The sequence below is a fragment of the Serinus canaria genome, chromosome 7 (assembly GCF_022539315.1).
Source record: "Serinus canaria isolate serCan28SL12 chromosome 7, serCan2020, whole genome shotgun sequence".
Lineage (NCBI taxonomy): Eukaryota > Metazoa > Chordata > Aves > Passeriformes > Fringillidae > Serinus > Serinus canaria.
This window is the reverse complement of record NC_066321.1, coordinates 6,236,737-6,257,710: the sequence shown is the minus strand read 5'-3', so window position 1 is coordinate 6,257,710 and position 20,974 is coordinate 6,236,737. Positions and strand designations below refer to the sequence as shown.

Here is a 20,974-nt window from a genome sequence, read left to right as displayed (position 1 = left end):
CCTCGGAGCTGCCTGGAGTTTTGGGTTCAGCCCAGTCCGAGTTCAGCACCAGCCCCACCTTTCCCAGTTGCTGAGAACGGTATTTGTCATTATACAAGTGCCAGACCTTGGCATGAGCCTTGAGAATTGTGTGAGCAACCTGGGAAGCAGAAAGCAGAGGAAAATGTGTCACATTGCATTGCACAAAACCTCTTAAGCATTTGGTTTATTTATTGCCATGTGAAAACGTCCTCTCTATCCAAAAGAAAACACCTTGACAAAACTAATTATAGATGAGGGAGTGTAGTAGGTTTTGGAATTACCAAAAGAATTTGACTATCCATCCACATCAGCTTTCAGAATAGAAAAATAAAATAACATCTGGCCTCTGTTAACTAACTCGATTTTAAGAAGTATCATAAATCCAGCAACCAAATAGTTGTCTCAGAGGCCACATTAGATTTGAACAAGTTAAAGCACAGAACCAGCATGGAAAACAACCCAACAAGAGTAGCTTCAGGATCCTAATTATTCCTGTGCCCTACCTTGTAAGATGCTGCTCCTGGGTCAGTGATTCCTGGAGGATGCTCTCCGGTGCCATAGCCAGCGTAGCTGATAACCCAGGGCTCATGGAATGTAACCCAGAGCTTGACCCGATCCCCAAATGTGGAAAAGCAGAAGTCTGCATAGCTCACAAAAGCATCTATGATGCTTTCGTTCTGCCAGCCACCAAGAGCCTGCAGAGCCTGGGGCAGGTCCCAGTGGAACAGAGTCACCATGGGCTCAATGTTAGAGTCTACCAAGCGGTCAATTAAGTTGTTGTAATAATCAACACCCTTGGAATTGATGGTCTTGTTCATGCCAGCAGGGAAAATTCTAGACCAGGATACAGAAAATTTGTACAGCTGGGGGTGAAGACCCCGAAGCAGGTAAATGTCATAGCCGGTTTTAAAGTAGCTGTCACATGCCACATCTGCTGTTTGGTTCATTTGGACATGGCCCCCATGCCCAAAGTGGTCCCAGATGCTCTCTCCTTTACCATCCTCTGCCCAAGCTCCTTCAATGTTAAAGGCACCTGTGGATATGCCCCAGAGGAACCCACTTGGGAAAACATCTTGCAGGAAAGAATCCCTCTCTGATTCAGACTGTTCACCAAACATTTCCCAGACTGTTTGATACGAGGACCGAGGGGCAAGAACAGCATCTGGGTTTTCCTGTAGAGTATTTGATTCACTGGAAATATAATAAATAGAAGTTAAAATCTCCAAGGTGATGTCAGTGCCATAAAACTTGCAAACACAAGAGTATGAAGGAAGTTTGCTTCCCATTCAGGTCACATAATCCACATATATTTCCTCTGACATCTGATCAATCAATCAATCAAACCCTGCTCTCTCCCAGCTGGGACATGAAGGTGGAGGGCAGTGGGTAACAGCAGAACAGCTCTTTGCATGTAGAGTCTTATAATCCATTAGTTAGGTCAGAGGTGCAAACAAAATCCTTGCAGTGAGCAGCAATTTCCCATGCTACAACTGCTTCATGAGTTTCCTGCCATTGTAATCCTTAGCATCTCCTTGCACCATGACATCTCCCACATTTCCATAAGCTCAATTGGCTTCTTCCCTAGGAAAGCCTCTATTGGATTTGTTTATTTATAACCATTTTGCTCTTGAAAAAAGCAGAAGGCTTGAAAAACATAATTGTTACTATTGACTTGAAGGTGCAATTTGGGTAACCAAGGATGAGAGAGTGGAAGAGGATTACATTATAGGATTAGTAGCAGGATAGAGGATTGCAAGTAATTGAAAGAGACTGGGCTCAGCAGAAAAACAGCCCTTTGCAGCCCTTTCAGCAACTAACAGCAGACTATACTACTAAAATGTCTCTCCCTGCACATAGGTTTCTAGAGGAAGCTATGCTATTACAGTATGTATGGTGTTACAGTATTTTTTATAGTACCTTAAAACATGAGGTAAGTAGTCCAAGAACTCATTAATGTCACACCCAATCATATGTGCTTCTTTGTTAATAGCTGCAAACAAACAAATGGTAAGTGACGGATATAGTCTTTGATGCCATAGACTGCATGACACTACTTGTAACAAACAATTATATCTTGAAAGAAAATTTTCCTAATATCCAACTTAAACCTCCCCTTCTGCAGTTTGAGGCTGATGAAAAGGAAGAAAAGATCTAGGAAAGATTTTCTGCTTCCCCTCCCTCAACACTCACCATCTATCCTTAATTTTCCAAGAATACTATTAAAAAAACTGTAAAGTTATTTCATCTAATAGAAGCAGCCTAGATTGGATGATTTTGAATTTTCTCTACAAGTTATCATGCAGATCTTAACTAAAAAGCTCTTCCTCTTCAAACATCACTCACCTGTGGCAATGGCAGCTACTGGTATGAAAGGATGCTCTTCCATGGAGGCACAGTCAAGGACCTTTAAACTAAAAACCAAGATGTCTTTGTCTTTCCAGATACTCTGCAAAACAGAAATCAGGGAGTAGCATGGAAAAGCATCAGCCAGCTAGTAAAACCATGTTCTTGGCATTTTTTGCATTTTAAATGGGCAGCTCTTTATCCTGCTACCCAGCTGCTGGATGACTCTTTGCTTATGAATTTTAAGAACGCAGTTCACTACCAGAGATTTAATAATAGGTACCAGGTTATAATAGTTGCCAACCTAAAGCATCACTGATGTTGGTGCTGCCAGAAGATCTGATCTTTAATAAACTCACCCTCAGTAACATTTCTAGCACCTGATGATGATTTCTACACCTGCTGATGAGGAATCTGAAGTTTGGTAGCACTGCTGTAGAGTTCATGCTAGAGTGTAATATCTTTCAGCACTTAGGTATTGGCCTAACAACTTAGCTATCAAACACTTAGCATGTGAGAGAGAAGGTTTTTCAGTCCGGGACAATTTTGCCATTCCAGTTGTTAATGCATCAATAATAAGCATTGACCAAGATGATCCTTTCCAGCATTTTCCACTAACAGTTTTTAAGTCAGAATAACAACAGAGAAATGAGTACTTTGCATCTGCTTCCTAATGTAGCTGCTGCCTGAACTTTCACAGAAAATCGGAACTCTGTTGTTTGCTGCTATCATTTTAACCCTGTGCATAACTTTACCTGGAATTCACTCAATTTCTTGTAGAAATCCGTTTCATTTCCACAATGGTACTGAAGTTTAAGAGACACAAAGTCTACTGAATCCTGGAAAAAAGAAAAGGAAAATAATCATGCGGGAGAAAAGTGGGATTTTTTTTTTAAGTATTACATTAAAAATACATAAAACTGTGTAAGGTTTGATAGAGACATTGCTGAAGTAAGAAGCCATACAGCTGTATGGGAGCACTGCACAATATAGAGAGACAAACTGGATACTGTATAGGAAGATGAGCTTTGTATGTCTCCTTCTAAACAAAGTACACCTTAAACAACTACATTAAATTCTATTTTATGAATTTAAAATTAATTATTTACAGGTAATTTCTTTATATCTGTTTATGATTTATCAGAGAAACCTTTATAACTATGGGGTTCAGGTACATAACTTTATCTAACCCTTGGCTGAAAGTCCACTTCAGAAATCTTTAATCATTCCATACCACAAGTGTTATCCCACTGAAGTCATCAACCTCAATAGAACAGATTACACTCTCTTGTTGAATCAGATGATGAAGCAGGAATAAAACTGATAAGCTTTCAGTTTGTTTTTCAGTCCAAGGTTCTCTTGTATTAGGCTCATCTCAAACTTCTTCACTCTCCCTACAAACCACACCTTGCTTAAATCCTACAACATTGCTTGACCTGGTTCTAAGTTTTGAAGGATTATGAATACAGCAAAAAAAACCCTGCACTGTCATGTGTACATTACAACCTACATCAACATCCTCTTGGTGAGGACAGCTATGAACAGGGAACTGGATCTTTAGGAAAGAATGTCATTGCCTTTGTAGAGATTACATTCCCTTGTGTTGTGCCATCCCTGTGCAAATACTTTTAGCACAGCTCAATCTAGGTTTTAACATAATCAGCAGGTATTTTAAATAGCAGCTAATTAGAATAATGTATCCATATCTTTGGTGGTGCACCAAAGATATGGATACATTAAGTACACCTGCAGAGAAAACAGTAACAGGTACCCTTTCTGGAGACACCTTGTCATTTAGCAAGTATATTGCTAACGTTGCCAATTAGGAGAGCAAATTTGTCTCCATGTAGCTTAATCAGTGCCAACCAGCCAAGAAAGGATGCTGAAACAATTTTTAAATCATTGGTTTCACATAATCAGATTAATCGAATAATTAAAGCTTACAAACTGGTCAACCTGCTAAAATCTTATTTAACTTACAACAAGTCATTTGATCCCATACATAAAACCAAAGCTAAATCAAGGCAAATTGATATAATTTTGAAAATATTTCCTTCATGAGGAAATATTATGAGCTACCTGAAGAGAAAGTGAAAGCAATTCTGATGAAGCACTGTCCAAGACATCATCCATTTCCAAAGCAATGGACAGCTTTCTACCTTGAGAAAGAAAGAGGCAGTCTGTTGGTAACATATTAAGGACAAATAAAAATTTTAGTTTACTGCAGTTGTTTTAAAATCAGTTTTAAATTGTTGAAGCTGTGGAACACCAGCACTGCTCCAGGTAGTTGATTTCAGGATACTCTGTGATTTCAATGGAGAACTGAAGAAGGTAGGAATTCAAAGGCACCATTCAAGGGGCCTTTGTAAATAAAATGCCCTTCCACTCCCTGCATAAATAATATCTTTATTAATTTTCATGCCTTTGTGATGGTTCTATAATTGTTGGTTTTCTTTTAATCCATTCTATGCTGAATGTTTTTGAGATGTTGGTGTGGAAGGAACTTGGAGGGACAGGAGATGCAGGAGGGGATCTGGGCAACTTCTAAGGGCTATCACCAGATAGTGTGAACTGTACAACAAAGTATTCCTGACAAATGCAAAAATTTAAATTTAATTAACTAATTTAAAATTTGGGAAAAGAAATAGTGACTCAGCCAGCTCTACTGGTTGTCTGTCTGGGACAGAAAAACCAAAGGCAGACCCAAGGAGGTATCTGCTTGGAAAATCCCAGCTACCCATCATGGAAGAGATGAAAATCTGTTGCTCTGTATAACACAGGTAGATTGGGGATTTAATTTCTGCAATAAGGAAAGTCAAACCAAGGGCATTGCAGACTTCTGCACAGTTATTACCACATAGGAGACTTCCTGTGCCCTGTCTCTTCATGGTTTCAGGTACATTTCAGAAAGGTTTTAGTCTTTCATCTGCGGGTCAAGAAAAGGCACTCAAAAATATCTAGAGACTCCATGTAGCAGTTGCCATTTAATGCAACCACAAAATATTTGTGAGTCATACTGAAAAACCCTGCTCTCCTTACCTGCTGGTGAGACTTTCTCATGGAGCATGGAGTAAAATCCTTCATGAGCCGCAACCAGGGCCTGGACTCGTTCCTGGGGCTCAGCGTAGGGCAGGCTTTGAAGGACCTCTGGCAGGTCACTGAAGGAGAGCCACACATCCACCAGGTCCCCAAAGGCACGGAAGCTGAAATCTGCATACTCCACAAAAAGCTCAGAAAAAGCCCTGGCTCTCCTGCCGCCGGCCTGCGCAGCCACAGCGCCGGGGAGGCGGCCGCGGTGCAGGAGCAGCACGGCTCTGAGCCCCGCGGCAGCCAGGGCCTCCAGCAGCTGCCGGTGGCAGCGCACCTGGGCTCCATCCGGCGCCATGGCGCTGCCCGAGGGAAGGACACGGGCCCACGGCAGGAGGAGCCTGTAGTGCGTCACCCCCAGCTCCCGGAGCTGCCTCAAGTACCGGGGCAGCTCGGAGGCCATGAGGTCTGGCTGGCACAGGTAACCCTGGGCTTCGGCCACGGCAGGGCCCTGCTGGTCCTCGGGCAGGACCTGGTCCTGCAGGCCCAACCTCTCTGCCAGCTCACTGGGTAGAGGCCCAGCAATGGTGATAAAATTCTGAGCCAACTCCCCATCTATGCCAAGGCTGAGAGAAACCAACAGAAAGAGGGTAACTGTCTTACAAATCAGGTCCATTTCTGAACCTTGCTTCAGAAACAACTACTCCACACTACTTATACACCAGCAGAAGTAATATTTAACTGAAATTATCTGTTCCATAGATAAATGTTCTCCCAATTAGCTGATACTGGAATAACAGACCAGGATTTTCACTGTAGATAAAAAAGACATAGATGAACAAACCACTTACATGATAAAAACCACTTTTAATCAGAGGGAGAAAGGTCATGCGAAAACATTTTCTGATATGCTTATGTTTCCCTTTAGGTTTAAAAATCAGTTCACATTAGCTAATATTGGGAAGGTTTATTTACTTATTTCATCTTCCATTTAGAGGAAGATGAAATAAGTAAATAAACCTTCCCTCTCTTTTTGGCCTTTTCAGCTTCAGAAGAATCCCAGCACAGCTCTGGATGCAAAAACCAACAAAAGCAGTGTTATCTGCATGGCTGGGGCTGGGTCCACCCCAGCTCAGGCGTGCAAGGCAGCAGGAGGCACATTTGTGCTCAAATCCTGGGTGGATAAAGGAAATCTGAGATGTGGCACCTCACCCAGCTGGAAAAGTGACTGATTGTGAATTCAGGCAGCAGCAAGAGTAACATCCAGGAATTTGAGTCTCATTTTTTTGCTTTCCAAAGCACTCCCTCCTTCAGCCCTGAAAACACTGCTCCCAGTGTCATTCAGGTCACCCACCTGAACTGCTGAAGTGCACGTCTAACTCAGCTCTTCTGCATTCCAGTACAGCAGAACTGAAGGGCTGAGAACATTTTTAAACCCACTAAACACAAAATTCTACATACCTATGTAGAAATGTTGGTTCTATCTCACAGTTAATTTCTTTTAACAACCAAAATTTTGTCTAAAGCTTATCTGCAATCACCTGGGCAAGTTATTGCTGTCAAGCAGTATTATCTTAGATTACAGCTGAAGACATCCCTCAACATTTGCTGTTACTCAAACCTTATACAGGGATTGTAATTTGTGTACTTTGACTCTATTTGACTCCCAGATGATTTTTTTTCAGGAAGCCCTAAAGAGCTCACTGTAACATTGTGCTGAGTGTTCTGAAGAAATTCCATCCACTCTGTTGTCTGTATAGCAAGTTTAAAAAGTGACTTTACAGCACCACCTGCTGCTTACTTTTCAGTAGAGCTTCATTAACTCAGACAAAATCCCTCTCAGCCTACAGAACTGGGGAAAGAAGCAGAAAAAAATACTTTCTCCTACATTAAGAGTATTTATTTTCAAACTGAGAGGAGGAAAGGGGGAAACATAATGAAGGCCAAACATCTTCTTACTGTTATTTTGAAAGTAAAGGAACAATACAGAATAACATGAAATTATTGTAGCAGGTGGGTGGCTATCTTTAATGAAATGCAGAATTTGCCAAAATGTGGTTTATAAGAGAAATGAGCGGAGAAGCTACTACAGATGGAGCTAGAGCCCAGTGATGGGGTAGTGCTCATGACAAATATTTATGATTCCCTCCACTCCTTAAATAGAAGGAGTTATTTTTGATGACATGCTTAGTTAGACCAAGGTGTAACTCTCCAAAGCTGGGAGAGACTAACAGGAAAAGAATACTGTCTTACAAACTAGCTTCATTTCTGAGCCTCCCTCAGAAACAGTTATTTCACACTATTTAAAAATAAAACATGTAACTTTGATCTCTTTCACACATTACAAATGTTTCTCAGGTGCTGGTATCCAGGAAACAAGACAAATATTCAGGTATTTTAAATTCTTAATAGATAATTTAATAACCCTATAGTTTACAGTAAAAAAATTGAGAACAGAAATTCAAGCGAAGTTTTCTTATAGAAAGATCTTCAAACAGGTTTACAAATATAGTCTTAAAAATCCCTCACAAATGGTGGCAGTTTTTAATTCACTTACAAGTCAAGACATTCATCAAGGTAGGGGTTTCTGCCCTGCTGACATAAAGCCTTGCTTTGGGCTTGGCTATTTGCTATTTTCTACTTGATATATGCAACGGGAGCCTGCACATCTTTAGTCTATCTAAAAAGAAACAGAAGTAATCAGTTTCTCATTGTCTATTACAGGAAGTTAAAAAAACTTATTAAAAAAGAACATCAGTCATCCAGGAAATTTGGTCTTCCTTTGGACATTAAACATTTAGATCACTGGTTTTTTCAGCCTCCAATGACAGGCATGGAAAACACCAATCTCACATGCGAGTAACAACAAACCCACCCCCAAACATTTAATGAGCTTTTATTTATGTTAATAAGAAAAAGAGTAAAAACTTATAGCATAAAATGTGTACTAAAGAAAAACAATGAAAAATTAATCTGATTTAAAACAGAAACATCTACATAGCCTGACGATGAAAAAAGCTATTGGATGATTCTCCTCTGCATCCAGATAATGGCACTGAAATTCAGAACTAACAGTAGAACTAATACCTGTGTGTCATGTTTTAAAAGCTTTCCAGGTATGCTCAGTGTAAATGAGAAATCACATATTACTGACCATACTCTGGCACAGGCATAGTAATTTAAGGAATGAGCCATACAGCAACCCCTGAAAGAAAATAATGCATTTTCCAACTTGCAACCAGTCAGCTCTACAATGCCATTCTTAGCCCTCAGTCCTCCAGCAGATAGTTTGGGTTGACAACCAGGTATGGATCATCATCAAAAGTCTCCTCTTCTCTGGATCCTCTCAGTCCTGACTGGGACAGTTCGATCAGAATGTGGTCCTGCAACAGACAAAGAGTTGTGTTAAAACAAGGACAGAGAGGTTTGTTTGTTCTCTTTGAAAGGCATCTTTATATTGGTAGGACCTCTTATAATTACTTAACCCTTTTAATTGCGAACTCCCTCTAAGAGATTCTTAAAAACAGCATTCAGGGAAATCACTTCTATGCTGTATCCTTTCTGGGAACTTTCTAGCCTAGTTCTTTCCAATGTAATGGCTTTGTGTCTTTAAAAGTGAAAACTAATTTATTTTGTTATACTTTTTCTTCCAAAATGCCCTCGTACCCCTCTGACTTAAGGCTATCCATTGAATACAAGTGTTAGTTGTATTTTTGTATCCTAATGTATAATAGCACTGTAGAAATACAGAAAAATATCACACTTCTATAGTGACACAGTACAGCACTTGGAACTTTTACTTACACACATCTTTAATTTATTTCAGTGGTTTTTCCTGTAATTACTGTAGCAGGTGTTAAACAAAGATGGCATTTATACTGCATCAATCAATGGAAGAATAAAACAAAAGATTTATCCAAACAGGAATGTATTCTATTAAAAATGAAATATTTTAATATATAAGTTACAACCCTATACAAGTCAAAAAGCTTTTTCATTACCCACACCTCTCTATACATACATAATGTGTAAGTCGGTGAATGACTCTCTCTATGATCTTCTTTTTATTTATTAGTTCTTCTTCAGATTCGATTTCAGATTCAATTTCCTTTAGATACCAATTAATAAGTTCACTCCTCTTTAGTGCTGCATCGTCCTCTTCTGCAGAGAAAATAATTTGCATAAACACAGCAGCAGTAAACTACCACTCAAACCATAGGAGAAAAGGATTTACCACATTAACATTCACAATGCTGAAGAGAGAAACATGCTTTTAAAGATGTTTAGGAAATGTCAGACTTCGGGGTTTTTTTCTTAAAGCACTGTATTTTGCACAGGAGGGCGTTGTGTCATGGTTTAATTGGAGATAATTAGATTGAGAATGGAAATTTTCAGTTCTATGCTTTTAAGTGGCTTCCAAATCCCATCAGCCTTCAGCTTCACGAAAAACAAGGACTAACACACCTTTCCTCTAGGAAAGGGCTAAAGAAAAACCACTGTCACACAAAGCCAGAGGAGTCATCCTTCTACATGCACTCAGCATTTGAACAGACACTGTCATCTCGACACCCTTCCAAAAGCTTTGTAGCTTTAGTATCTGCCATGAGACAACTACTGCATTGCACTGCAGGAGTAGCCTCATGGCAACTGAGATATTTTAGCTTCTGAAGAACCAATCCAGCCATTTGCTTAAAACAGACTGCGGTTGCTGGCATACTTTAAAACTCCTGATCCAGTTTTCACTGGTGCAGATTCTTCTAGCTTGGTTACGCCATTGTGTGCTACAAATCCTCTTCTGGCTCTACTCTGCTGACATGCTGCTCAGCTTAATAGGTTTTGATAAATTACTAAGGTAACAGAGCTAGAAACTCCAGGAAGTCCTATTTCCCTCACCAGATGTAATACTGTCATATGAGCATAGGTCTACACCTGACCTGACAAGTTTGTTGTCTCAACAGGAGTGAAAATCCCATGTACATCAGCAAGAGATGCAGTAACAATTGCTCCCTGAAGTCAGGGTCTGCCTTCTCTGCAGTAAAGAAATTCCTACCTTCCTCTGCTTTCCTGAGGTGCAGCACCAGGAGATTAGAAATGCGTCGGTACTCAGAGAAGCCCAGCCTGAGAGAAGCTTTGGGTGCAGCATCCTTGCTCACATCCTCAGAATGGCCATTGATCCCATTCACAAGACCATTGACCCCAGCTGGAGCTTCTGCCTCACCTGTTTGGACACAAGCTCACGTTTAAAGCTGCAACATCTTTTAGCTATTTAACTCTGAGACACTGAAAAGCCTTGCACTGACCAACCAGGTGAGCTGCTGAAGTAGGCTGAAGAAGCAAGACAGTTAATCAGGAGCTCAGATTTCTAGAGCTCATTAGATGAGAAACTGAAGAGAAGCACATGCTCAGTCAAGGTAAGCTGTGAAGACTGGAAGGACTTTCCCCTTTGAAAAATTTTTCTAAGTAATTTACCATTGACTCCATCTTGGTCCTCTTGATCCTCCACTTGCTGTTCATCATCTTGGTCTAAATTGACATCAGGAGTCTCAACTCTAATGATGGACTTATTTAAAAGCCTGAAAGCTTCCTTTACATGCTTTGGGTGAACCTGAGGAAGATTTGAAAAAAACATATATTAAATAGGCACAGGGGCGCTTCTAATTTTCAAACAGCTCCAGAGACTCATCTCTGTCTCTGACAAAGGGATTTTCTACACATCTCAGTTGATTAATCCTAAGCAGTAAATACTTCGCAAGATTAATTATATTCCACTACAAGTACTCCAAGGTCATGCAAGGTTATGGAGGGAAAAGCAGCCTGATTAATCTTTCAGGATTTAGCAATCATGTGGCGTCGATAAAATTTTTACTAATCCATGAACATTTGGGAGAAAGATCAGTGGAGCAGGAAACATGAAAGAAATGGGTCTGAACAGAGACAATATGAAAGGAAGAGAGATGTAATTAATGATACTCTCCTCCAGAACTGAAAAGCAAAAACTGGAAAAATCATCTGTAGCTGAGCCATAACCTAAAAGCTATCTGTTTCTTTATAAACTGAATTTAAATTAAAAGAACCCAAAGGGTGTCCTTACACAACCAGCGAGCAGGGTTCCATCCCTGCACGTGTCACATAGCCTCTAATCAACATTTCAAAAGGCCTGCTGGGTTTGAAAGCAAGGACTAAAAGGGCAGTAATCACACTACAGTTAACAGCCAGAACACAATGTGCTTTTCAGCAGTAGTTGATGTGAGCAGGAGCTCAGATCACTCATACAACTACTCTTGAGGAGGTTCAGATACTTGGATGAACTTTGGCTTTTTAGATTGCAAATGGAAGAGAGCCAAGAGATTACAAACCATGAAAGATCAGGAAAGAAACTTCCAACAGCCCTGGTTGACAGTAGTTGGTGACAGTCATGATTTGACAGGTAGGAGCTGTGATGCAAAATCATGCAAGCTCTCAGTTTGGACCAGCTGACATCAGTTTTACAAGTCATCCCTTAAAAACAGCGTTTCTGGCATACAGACTCTGAGTATGCCCACGACTCAAGCTCTCCTCCTCACCCCACAGGACTATGTCCAGTATCACAGTCTAACAGCAAATGCACAACTCTCACACCATTCCATGAACATTTAGCCAAACCTCCATCACACCCCTGATACCTCATCACAGCAGTGCATGCGGGCCATGGCCTCAGACAGGCGGATCATGCTCTCCAGCTGCCGCACCGTGATCCTCCAGGATGACTTGGCCACTCCAGAGCCATCGCGCTGCCGCAGCCGCTTGTACTGCTCCACTATGAAGTCCTCAGACTCCTTGGATATCTGTGTGGCATCAAAGAGAGTGACAGGAGTTCCAGTGGTCAGAGTATTAAAGCTTCTTCTTCTTGCATTAGATTGACAGTGTACAGCCTTTGCTGTAGTGGCTGTTGCTTTTATCTGAAATACTCTACGGAAGTATAATGGCAATCACATTAGGTTGAAATTATGTTGTAATAATAATTAAACTTATCAATGACAATGACATTACAGTAAGTACATAGCTGCAATCATTATTTTACAGCAGATTTTTAAATAATTTCTATTTTTCTCTTCTAATGACTTGTTTCCAGACTTAATTCATGTCTGTCCCTACTGGATTGTTCTGTTTACAGACTTATGAAAAATCCAACACTCAGCCCTTCCAAGCAGCTACTTGGATAGACCCAAAAAAAATCTGTAGTTAGACCAGTTTCCCATGTTCTGTATTTGACCAAAAAGCAAAGAAATAGAGGCACAATACCATTTTAAAATAAAGACACACAAACTGATTAAGTAGTAAGTCAATAAACTACAAAAAACTCTGGAGCAGCCATGTTAAATAACCCATGCCTGTGAGGTATGAGAAGGCCATGAAGTCATCGCTCAATTTGTTCTAGACAAAGGTTAAGGACTGCCATGGACTATAACAGTCTCAGCTGGGCTGACTGAGTTTCTGGAGTTTAGGAGCACCACGTTCCAAAATACACTCTGTTTCTAGGTAATAACCTGAGTTTATGGCTCCTTCCTTGAGAAAACACTTCCTCAAGTGTCTTGGTGTTTGCTGGAGAAAAGCCTACTGCAGAGCAACTGTTCCTTTGGACCTCCTCAGACAGAACAACTGTTCCACAGTTTTAAAAATTAAAATTACCTTTGGTTTAAACTGTCTTGCAAACAGCAGATACCTTCGGATATCATCCAAGGAATAGACACGGTCAACGGACTCTTGCACTCTGGAATGCAGATCCACGATGCGCCGGGCAATGGCGTAATCTATCACCTGGGACATTGGGGCTGTGTCAGCATCACTTGCACAGCACCAGCCAAAGAGCAAAACAACACTTCTATTCTTCCTTCCCATGCACCCTGTTTACTTGTAATCCTCATGGCACAGCTACCCTTTCCAGTAGCCAAACTCTCTGCCAGGAGGTCCAGGAGAATGCCCTGGGAGTTTTTAATACAAGGAAACACAGCAGAGGAGGGATAAAAGGCAGTTTTAGGATTTATAACCTCTGGGAACTCTCCTGGGTTACAAGTTAGCCAGAGAACAGGCAGAAAGCAGCACTCTGCAGCATGGGAACTTACTTCCTTTTCAGCCTGCTTTGTCTCTCTCACCAGTCCCTTCTCAATTAGATAATCACACTAAACAGAACAGTGGCTGAACCAACATTAATCTCTGGATCTATGCATTCCCAAGGCAAATGCCACATAGACAGGTGGCAGCAGTGTCAGCCTTAGTGACCAGCCATTTGTAAAAATGACTAATGGTGTTAAGTTTGCAGGTCAAACCACTACAGGATGAAAAAGCAGTATCCTTGTATTCAGCAGAGTATGTTCAAATTTGTACTGCCAGCTTTTAGCTGCACAGACAGAGCAAAAAATCAGGAGCAAGACACTCTCATGAGATTTGCTTCACTCAAAATTGCAGAGGGCCACCAAGATGGTCAGAGGGCAGGAGAACATGAGTTATGAGAGGCTAGAAGAGCAAGGTCTGCTCAGCTTGAAAGGAAAGCAACTGCTTTACCAGCCAGCAGAGATGTGATGAAGCCAAATAGTCCTTGGATAAGAGGCAACCAACATGAACTGAACCATGAGAAATTCTGATTAGATACAAAAGTTATTATTTTTGAACACATGAGAGTTGTCACACATTGCAGGGGCCTGGAGAGACTGCAGAATCCCCATCCTTCAAGATACTCAAAACTCACCAGGTCAAGCCTTGGCAAACTGTTCTCAATAATCTGAATGCAAGGTTAGACTAGAGACCTCCTGGCATCTTTTCTGACAAAAACTACTCTATAATTCCTTAAAATTACCTCATTACACTCATCCACAAGGATGAAGAAGAGATCAAAGCGGGACATGATGGGAGCTGACAGGTTGATATTTTGTTTCAGTGACTTGGATCTATCATAGCGTCCACCAACTGGGTTTGCTGCAGCCAAAATGGAGGTCCTGGCATTCAGAGTAGCCTAACAGTGAGAAAAAAAAAATTAAAATTCCTTTTCACAAGATCCTGTTTTCCTACAAACACACATCATTCTGTAACCTTTTTTGGGATTACTTCAAGGTTAGGCTTTTCCCATTTTCTGTTTCTTGTACAGTAACATTTCTGACCTTCTTTGGGTATGTGCTACAAAAACTTTGCAGAAAGTGATCTCTGTCCTGCCACACTGAGGCAGCTGCAGAGGTGACAGGAAGATTGGGCAGGTGAAGCCACATCGGTACACATTACAAACAGTCAGGTGATGCTACAGACTACAAAGAGGAGTAGTGCAAGCTACCTTCACTCCAGCTTTAGTAATGGATATTGTCTGTTGTTCCATTGCCTCATGAATGGCTACTTGATCCCGCACCTCCATCTTGTCAAATTCATCAATGCAACAAACACCCTGCAGCAGAAGAATGAAAATAAGTAACCCAGAAAAAAATCACTTATGAAAAAAGCATCACTAAGACAATTTAGGCCTCTCTGTCATCAATCAAACTCATTCTAGGGATGAAGGAACCTCTCTCCTTCCCAGACTCACGTTATCTGCCAGCATCAGTGCTCCAGCCTCAATGACAAATTCGTGGGACTCCTCATCTTTCACCACAGCTGCCGTCAGACCCGCGGCGCTGGAGGCTTTGCCACTGGTGTACACAGCACGGGGACTGAACTCATCCACGTGCCTGTGGAAAAGAGGAATAAGACCTCCAGTATTTCATCCACCTCTGGTATTTTTAAATGTGCAATTAATTTGTATTTTTAATAGTCATCATCCATTGAAAATATTTGGAAATTTATATGTTGAGTTTATTTTAGCCCTGTTCAATTACTTCACTCACATCCACACAATTTCTGGAAATATTCTCAAATATTTTACTTCCCTTTTCTACACTTAACACAGAAAAAGCCACAGTGCACACTGGACAATATTTAAAGGCTGGGTCTTAATCTTACTTTAGAAACTGACTCTTGGCTGTACTTGGATCACCAACAACACAAACATTGATGTCCCCACGCAATGAAGTGCCTTCTGAAGTGGTCTTGGGAACTCCTCCAAAGAGCATCAGTAGGACTCCGCGTTTTACTTCATCATTACCTGCCCCAGAAAAGACATTAAACATCCAAAAAACCACCACAATTTTCCTATTTAAAAAAACCTTCACCCCAGTAGAATTTTAGAGCATTTGGACGCTTCTGCTTGGAATTCACCTATTTGCTAAGCATCCACTAAAACCTATAGGGTTCAGTAGCAAAACACCTGACATCAAACCCAACCCTCTAGACTGGGCTTGCAGACCCATAATGATTAAACACCACAAATACTCAAAAAATAGATTTTCCTCTTCTAGCACAACCAGTGCCGAGGGGGAAGAGTTTGTGGTAGCTGGCACAGGGCTTTCAACCTTTCCCAAAATCTACAGAGACAGCAAAAGGAATTAATTAATATTTACATAAGTGAAATCTTCCCTCTCTAAGGCCACAAATAGATTCTTACCATGGATAGTGGGGAAGAGGCTGGTGCACAGATTATGGTAAAGGTTTTTATCTTGGCTCATTTCAAAAACCTTTTCCCACTCTTTCACAGACATTTGGTTTTTAATGCTTTCTGCAGTCTGTTCTTCATCTCGGAGCTCTTTTCCACCAAACTAAAAGAAGGAAATAAAATAGCATTTATAGTAGTAACAGAGTCACTAATGCATGTGAGCACTGCAGACAGGTCACAAAAACTTGCTCTGAAATCTAGATGGGAGGAACACATTCTGAAAAGCTGCCCTTAAGCTAGGTAACCTTGTTACCTTATACCTTTAAAAACCAATACCCAATTTCCTAGCAGGCAAAATCAATGGTGTAACCTGTAATTTTAGTTAGTGAGAAAATCCCAAGTGAGTTGCTTGTACAGAGATTAAGAAAAGAGTAAAACCAATATGACTTCCTTTGACTAAAATTGTCTTTGTAAGCATTCTTACATTAACTGGAACGTCAAGATCTTTTGATGCTCTGAAATGGGGGCCAGAAACTTCTACTCCCAGAATATACCATATGCTCTTTTTATCCTATGTGATGGTGATGCTCTTAGCAGAACGGCAGATTACAGTACCCCACCAGGCCAAAACCCAGATGTAGTTAGTATTAGTCACACTGCAGTAACATCCCAAGATGACACTTGATAAACCAGAGGGAACAAAAAGGATCCCTGTTTTTCCCGTGACAAAATGTAGTAATAGGATTTCCTAGAAGAAAAGGAAATGCTGCAGAAATGGATGAAAGCTGAATGGAAATACATGTGCTAGTTAGCTGTTTAGAACAAACTGTAACGCTGATAAATAATCAGATCTGTGAAAAATGCTACAAGTAACAAAGACAACAAAATAACTTTGCTATGTAGATTCAATGACAATATAAACACAGTCAAACCAACACAGAAAGGTGGCACACATCCACACTTAAAGCTTTACCCATTCCTGCTCCCTAGTTTGAGGGAAAACCACACAGAACAGAAATCACCAACACCTCTAAATCTCCTTTCTCTGCAGACTCACCCGTGGATTTGTTGGTGCCACGTAACAAGCCAGAAAGACGAGCTTATAGGAGAGCTCCCGGACCCCGAGGGCGCGCAGCCCCCGGATGCCTTCAGTTTCGTAGCCCTCTGTCCCCGTCACCCGTGAGCCAGTTTCTGCACGTAACCCTGCCAGGGAAACGGGAGTCAGGACAGCGGCTCCCAGCACGGGAAGGACACTGCATGGAGGTCATGAGTAGCAGCAAACCTGGTGTGGCGAGCTGGGACACGTCAGGCACGACAATCAGCGAGCCGGTGAAGTCACATTTGTCACCTGCCTGTGCAGATTCCACGGCCTCTGCACGCAGGATCACCTCCAGGCTCCGCGGGATGCTGCCGCGCGGCAGCTCGCCCTGCGTCTCCTGGATGCGCACCTGCCACGGAGAGAGGCTTCAACACTGAGCACCTCACCAGATCCGAAACTGCTTCCAAAGCTACACTGCTTACAGATGTGCTAAACAGCATCTGACTGCTGCTACCCATGTCAATCCCTCTCACAATACAACACACAACCAAAAATCCCTTTGCTAATCAGCATCTAAGGAGCCTTGGAGCAACTTAGAGGATGTACAAGGGCCACAGTGACAATTCTGAAAGGTGACCTGAAAATTTCAGTTAATGTGGCTGACATAAAACACAACTGTGCCATGTGAAGTGCTGAGGAATTGTGAGAGTAAAACAACCTGGAAGAGCAAGATGCTGCAGATACCCATAAGCACCTCTTTTCATACTTGCATAAAGCAGCTACACCTGATGTGCTGGCAACATGAGACTAACTCTGGCTTGAATATGTGGGGTTTCAGTGGCTTACTTAGACAATAAATGTCACACAAAAAAACTAATAATTTCCCGTTCTTAAACATAAGTCTTCCAGAGATAGGAAGAAACCTTTTGCATAAATTGCAGTGCCTTTTCCTTAGGTTTTTTTCTTGACATTGACAGAACAATTAACCATCTTCAATGTGTAGAAATACAAAAAACACCTTCCAGCTATCACAGGAACATTACTGGTTGTCATCACTCTCCAGCATCACCCCTGTACCTTTTGGAAATCAACAAATCTTGATTTGTTTGTGTCCAGCAGGAATCTCCTTCTGTTGGCACAGACTGGGTTTCTGCAGATGTTTGGCTGGGTGTATTTGAATTGCTGCTCCACATCTTTGATCACTGTCTGGCAGTCGAGGCACAGGAAGGTTCCACTGACCAGCTCGGGATGGACGGGGTGGGTACGAACCACCTGCCCACTGATGCGCAGCAGGGAGCCAATTTTTGCTGAAGTCAGTTCTCGAATTCTGTTTAAAACAAATTCACAAGGATTAAATTATTGAGTTGACAATATTAGGCCCAGGGTAATAAGATACAATACAGCGTCACTCTGACTAAACAACTGCTGTAACAAACAAAAGAAACACACTTACTACAATATATTCTCATTTTATGGTTTTACATAAACTTTTAGTTAATACTAGAGGTCAAACCAATGCAAGTTAAATCACTGGTATTTCAAAAGCCACACACAATTTTTTTTAACTAGACAGGTTACACTTGTTTGGGACATATGATGAATTTAACTACCTGAGTGTGATTTACAAATGAAAAACTGTTTCAAAAAATCTGCACAAGATCAGGAAACTTTGTCACAACTGCACTGGCCAACTGCACATTTCACATTACATAACCAAAACATTTTCAGCATGCTTTGACTTGTTTTGCCCTGGTAGTAAAACAGCACAAGTTTCTGGAATTAATAATTATCTTACTTGTGTCTGGTAGGCAGATCCTGGAATGCAACATAAAAATCCTTGTTTGCAGGAACATTTCCGTGGTCTCTGGCAAAAGTCTTTGTTGCTCGACACAGGTATGGATAAACCCTGAAATATGGGAAAAAAAGTTCGAATTTTAGAGAAGCTATCAAAACGCCTTCTCTGCTTTAGAGTACATTAAAGACTTGTAACAGATTTTCAGCTTCTGGCTTTTAATTCTATGTTGTATAACCCAAAAGACACACTATAAATATGCTAAATGTGAGATCACTGCATAATAATGTTATTTATGTTATTGTTTCAAAATAGATTTTTCAAAGTCTCATTTTATGACACTCTTATCCTTATGTTAAGAAATATATCTTCAAAATAAGTGACCAACTCAATAAAATATCGTCAGAACATGAAATTTTAGAGTTTATTCTACATTCTCATACTAACCACCTACTTCTTTAGCACAATAAATGCAATTAACTGGTTAACTCATGGTTTCCAGAGAGGAATCCACTAAGAAAAGTTTTTCGACAGTAAAAAAAAAAAAAAATCTTAAATACAAGTGTTTTTAGAATGCAGAAAGAAGATAAGCCTCTTATTTTTTTACATAAAAGCAAGACATTATGGGCCTGAGACTCCAGGAGAGCTCAGCTTTACCTGAAAGAAACCCACTCTACATTTTACCTGTAAAATTCCTCCTGAATAGTGGTAGAGAGCTGCTGATTGAACTGCTCCAAATCCGCAAAGCTGACGATCAACGTGTTCCGCTCTGGCCGGATCAGTTCTTCAGCATCTCGCAGGTACTTGACCTCCCCATCGCTGTTCTGGAACCTGAAAGTGATTCAGGAGAACGTTTCACAGTCACACACCATCACAGTCACACACCAGGCAGCAACTGAATACTTCTGAGTTCAGGAGAAAAGACAGAGGAAAGGATCACTCACATTCAGGTATCCCACAGTCCCTTGCAAAGCCCTTTTCTAACAGTATTTCTTCTTCCACCCCCTTGCTACATCTGCTCTATTCACACCCTAGCATAGACACACCGGATTTACATTTCATACAGCGGTAGAGTTGTCCCAGTGCCAGACAAAATTTAATTTAAGGTTTAACAATGACTCTGCACCAGCAAGTAACGTTTTGTTTCCTCCGGGTGATGCTAATGGATTCCTTATTTGATGCGGATGGGCCCCTCATGAGATAAAACGCAGGGAGCCAGATGTATTAATGTCTAACACACAGGAGCGGGTTTTCAACACAGCTGAGACAAAACTTTGTTAAAATGGACCAAAGGCACCTAAAAAAACCATATAATTATAAAATTGTTTGATTTAGAAGGTATTTTAAGATCATCTCGTTTCAACCCCCTGCCATGGAAGGGACACCTTCCACTAGACTAGAAAAAGCCGCCCAAAGGCACATCCAGCCTTAGCCACTTCCAGGACCTCCCAAGTTCTCTGGACAACGTTTCCGCGGAAACTCCCCGAGAAGGGTTTTGCCTACCAAGAGAGCACACTGCTGCCTTCCGACAGGTTCCTCCCGGCAGAGCCTGAGACCACAGCAGAGCTTTTCCAGCTGAACGCCAAGGGCAGGGGGCACCAGGCCCTGACAGGATCTCGCCAAATGGCGGCCCCTCCGTGAGTCGCTGCCGGCCCGCCACCCGCTGCCGACCCCGTCCGCCCGCCGCCAGGCCCGGTCCCCGGCACTCACTCCTCTAGGAAGTCCAAGAACAACTTCTGGCACTTCTCGGCCACTTCATCGCGGATCTGCAGGTGCTGCGGCGCCGCGCCCGCACCCCCCACCGCCGCCACTGCCAGATCCATCCCGATCGCCGCAGCTGCCCCGGCCCGGCCCCACGGCAGTTCGCGCCACGCCGCGTACCACGTGGGCCGCGCGCCCGCCGCATCGGCCAATCGGCAGCCGCTGTGGCGCAGAGCCCCGCCCGCCGCGGCCGTTTTCGCGCCAAAGGCGAGGGGCGGACAGGGCTGAGGGCGGGCTCTGAGGAGGCGGCCGGGGCAGCGCCGGGCACCAGCGCCCCGCCCCGAGCTGCGCCGTCAGGGACAGCGAACGGAGCCGGTTGTAGGCTTGTCAGCGACCTGCTCAGTGCTGGGGGCCTCCTAGAGCTGTGCCAGAGCAGCACAACGTTTCCCATTGAGAAACAGAGGCATAGAATGCTAAGGGGTTGTAAGGGACCTTAAAGATCATGTCGTCCCAACCCACCTGCCATGTGAGGAACACCTCCCACTCGACTGTGGAGCTCAGG

The 20,974-nt window shown here is 42.1% G+C and overlaps 2 protein-coding genes across 2 annotated transcripts; both read right to left on the bottom strand.

Moving 5' to 3' along the window:
- Positions 1-52: 52 nt before the first annotated feature.
- LOC127059826 (lactase/phlorizin hydrolase-like) lies at positions 53-6,067 on the bottom strand. The gene is made up of 6 exons (XM_050976998.1): positions 5,404-6,067; positions 4,444-4,523; positions 3,120-3,203; positions 2,365-2,467; positions 1,939-2,011; positions 53-1,212 (listed from the first exon to the last, which is right to left on the bottom strand). The coding sequence occupies exons 1-6, from the start codon at positions 6,065-6,067 to the stop codon at positions 504-506; spliced, it is 1,713 nt and encodes a 570-aa protein (XP_050832955.1). The 3' UTR covers positions 53-503.
- Positions 6,068-7,784: 1,717 nt separating this feature from the next.
- Positions 7,785-20,575, bottom strand: MCM6 (minichromosome maintenance complex component 6). Its single transcript, XM_009087790.4, has 17 exons — positions 20,422-20,575; positions 19,396-19,542; positions 18,715-18,825; positions 17,997-18,246; positions 17,163-17,328; positions 16,938-17,083; positions 15,893-16,043; positions 15,352-15,493; positions 14,939-15,080; positions 14,693-14,800; positions 14,225-14,380; positions 13,060-13,188; positions 12,054-12,215; positions 10,861-10,996; positions 10,442-10,609; positions 9,413-9,552; positions 7,785-8,774 (listed from the first exon to the last, which is right to left on the bottom strand). The coding sequence occupies exons 1-17, from the start codon at positions 20,532-20,534 to the stop codon at positions 8,661-8,663; spliced, it is 2,481 nt and encodes an 826-aa protein (XP_009086038.1). The 5' UTR covers positions 20,535-20,575; the 3' UTR covers positions 7,785-8,660.
- Positions 20,576-20,974: the final 399 nt, after the last annotated feature.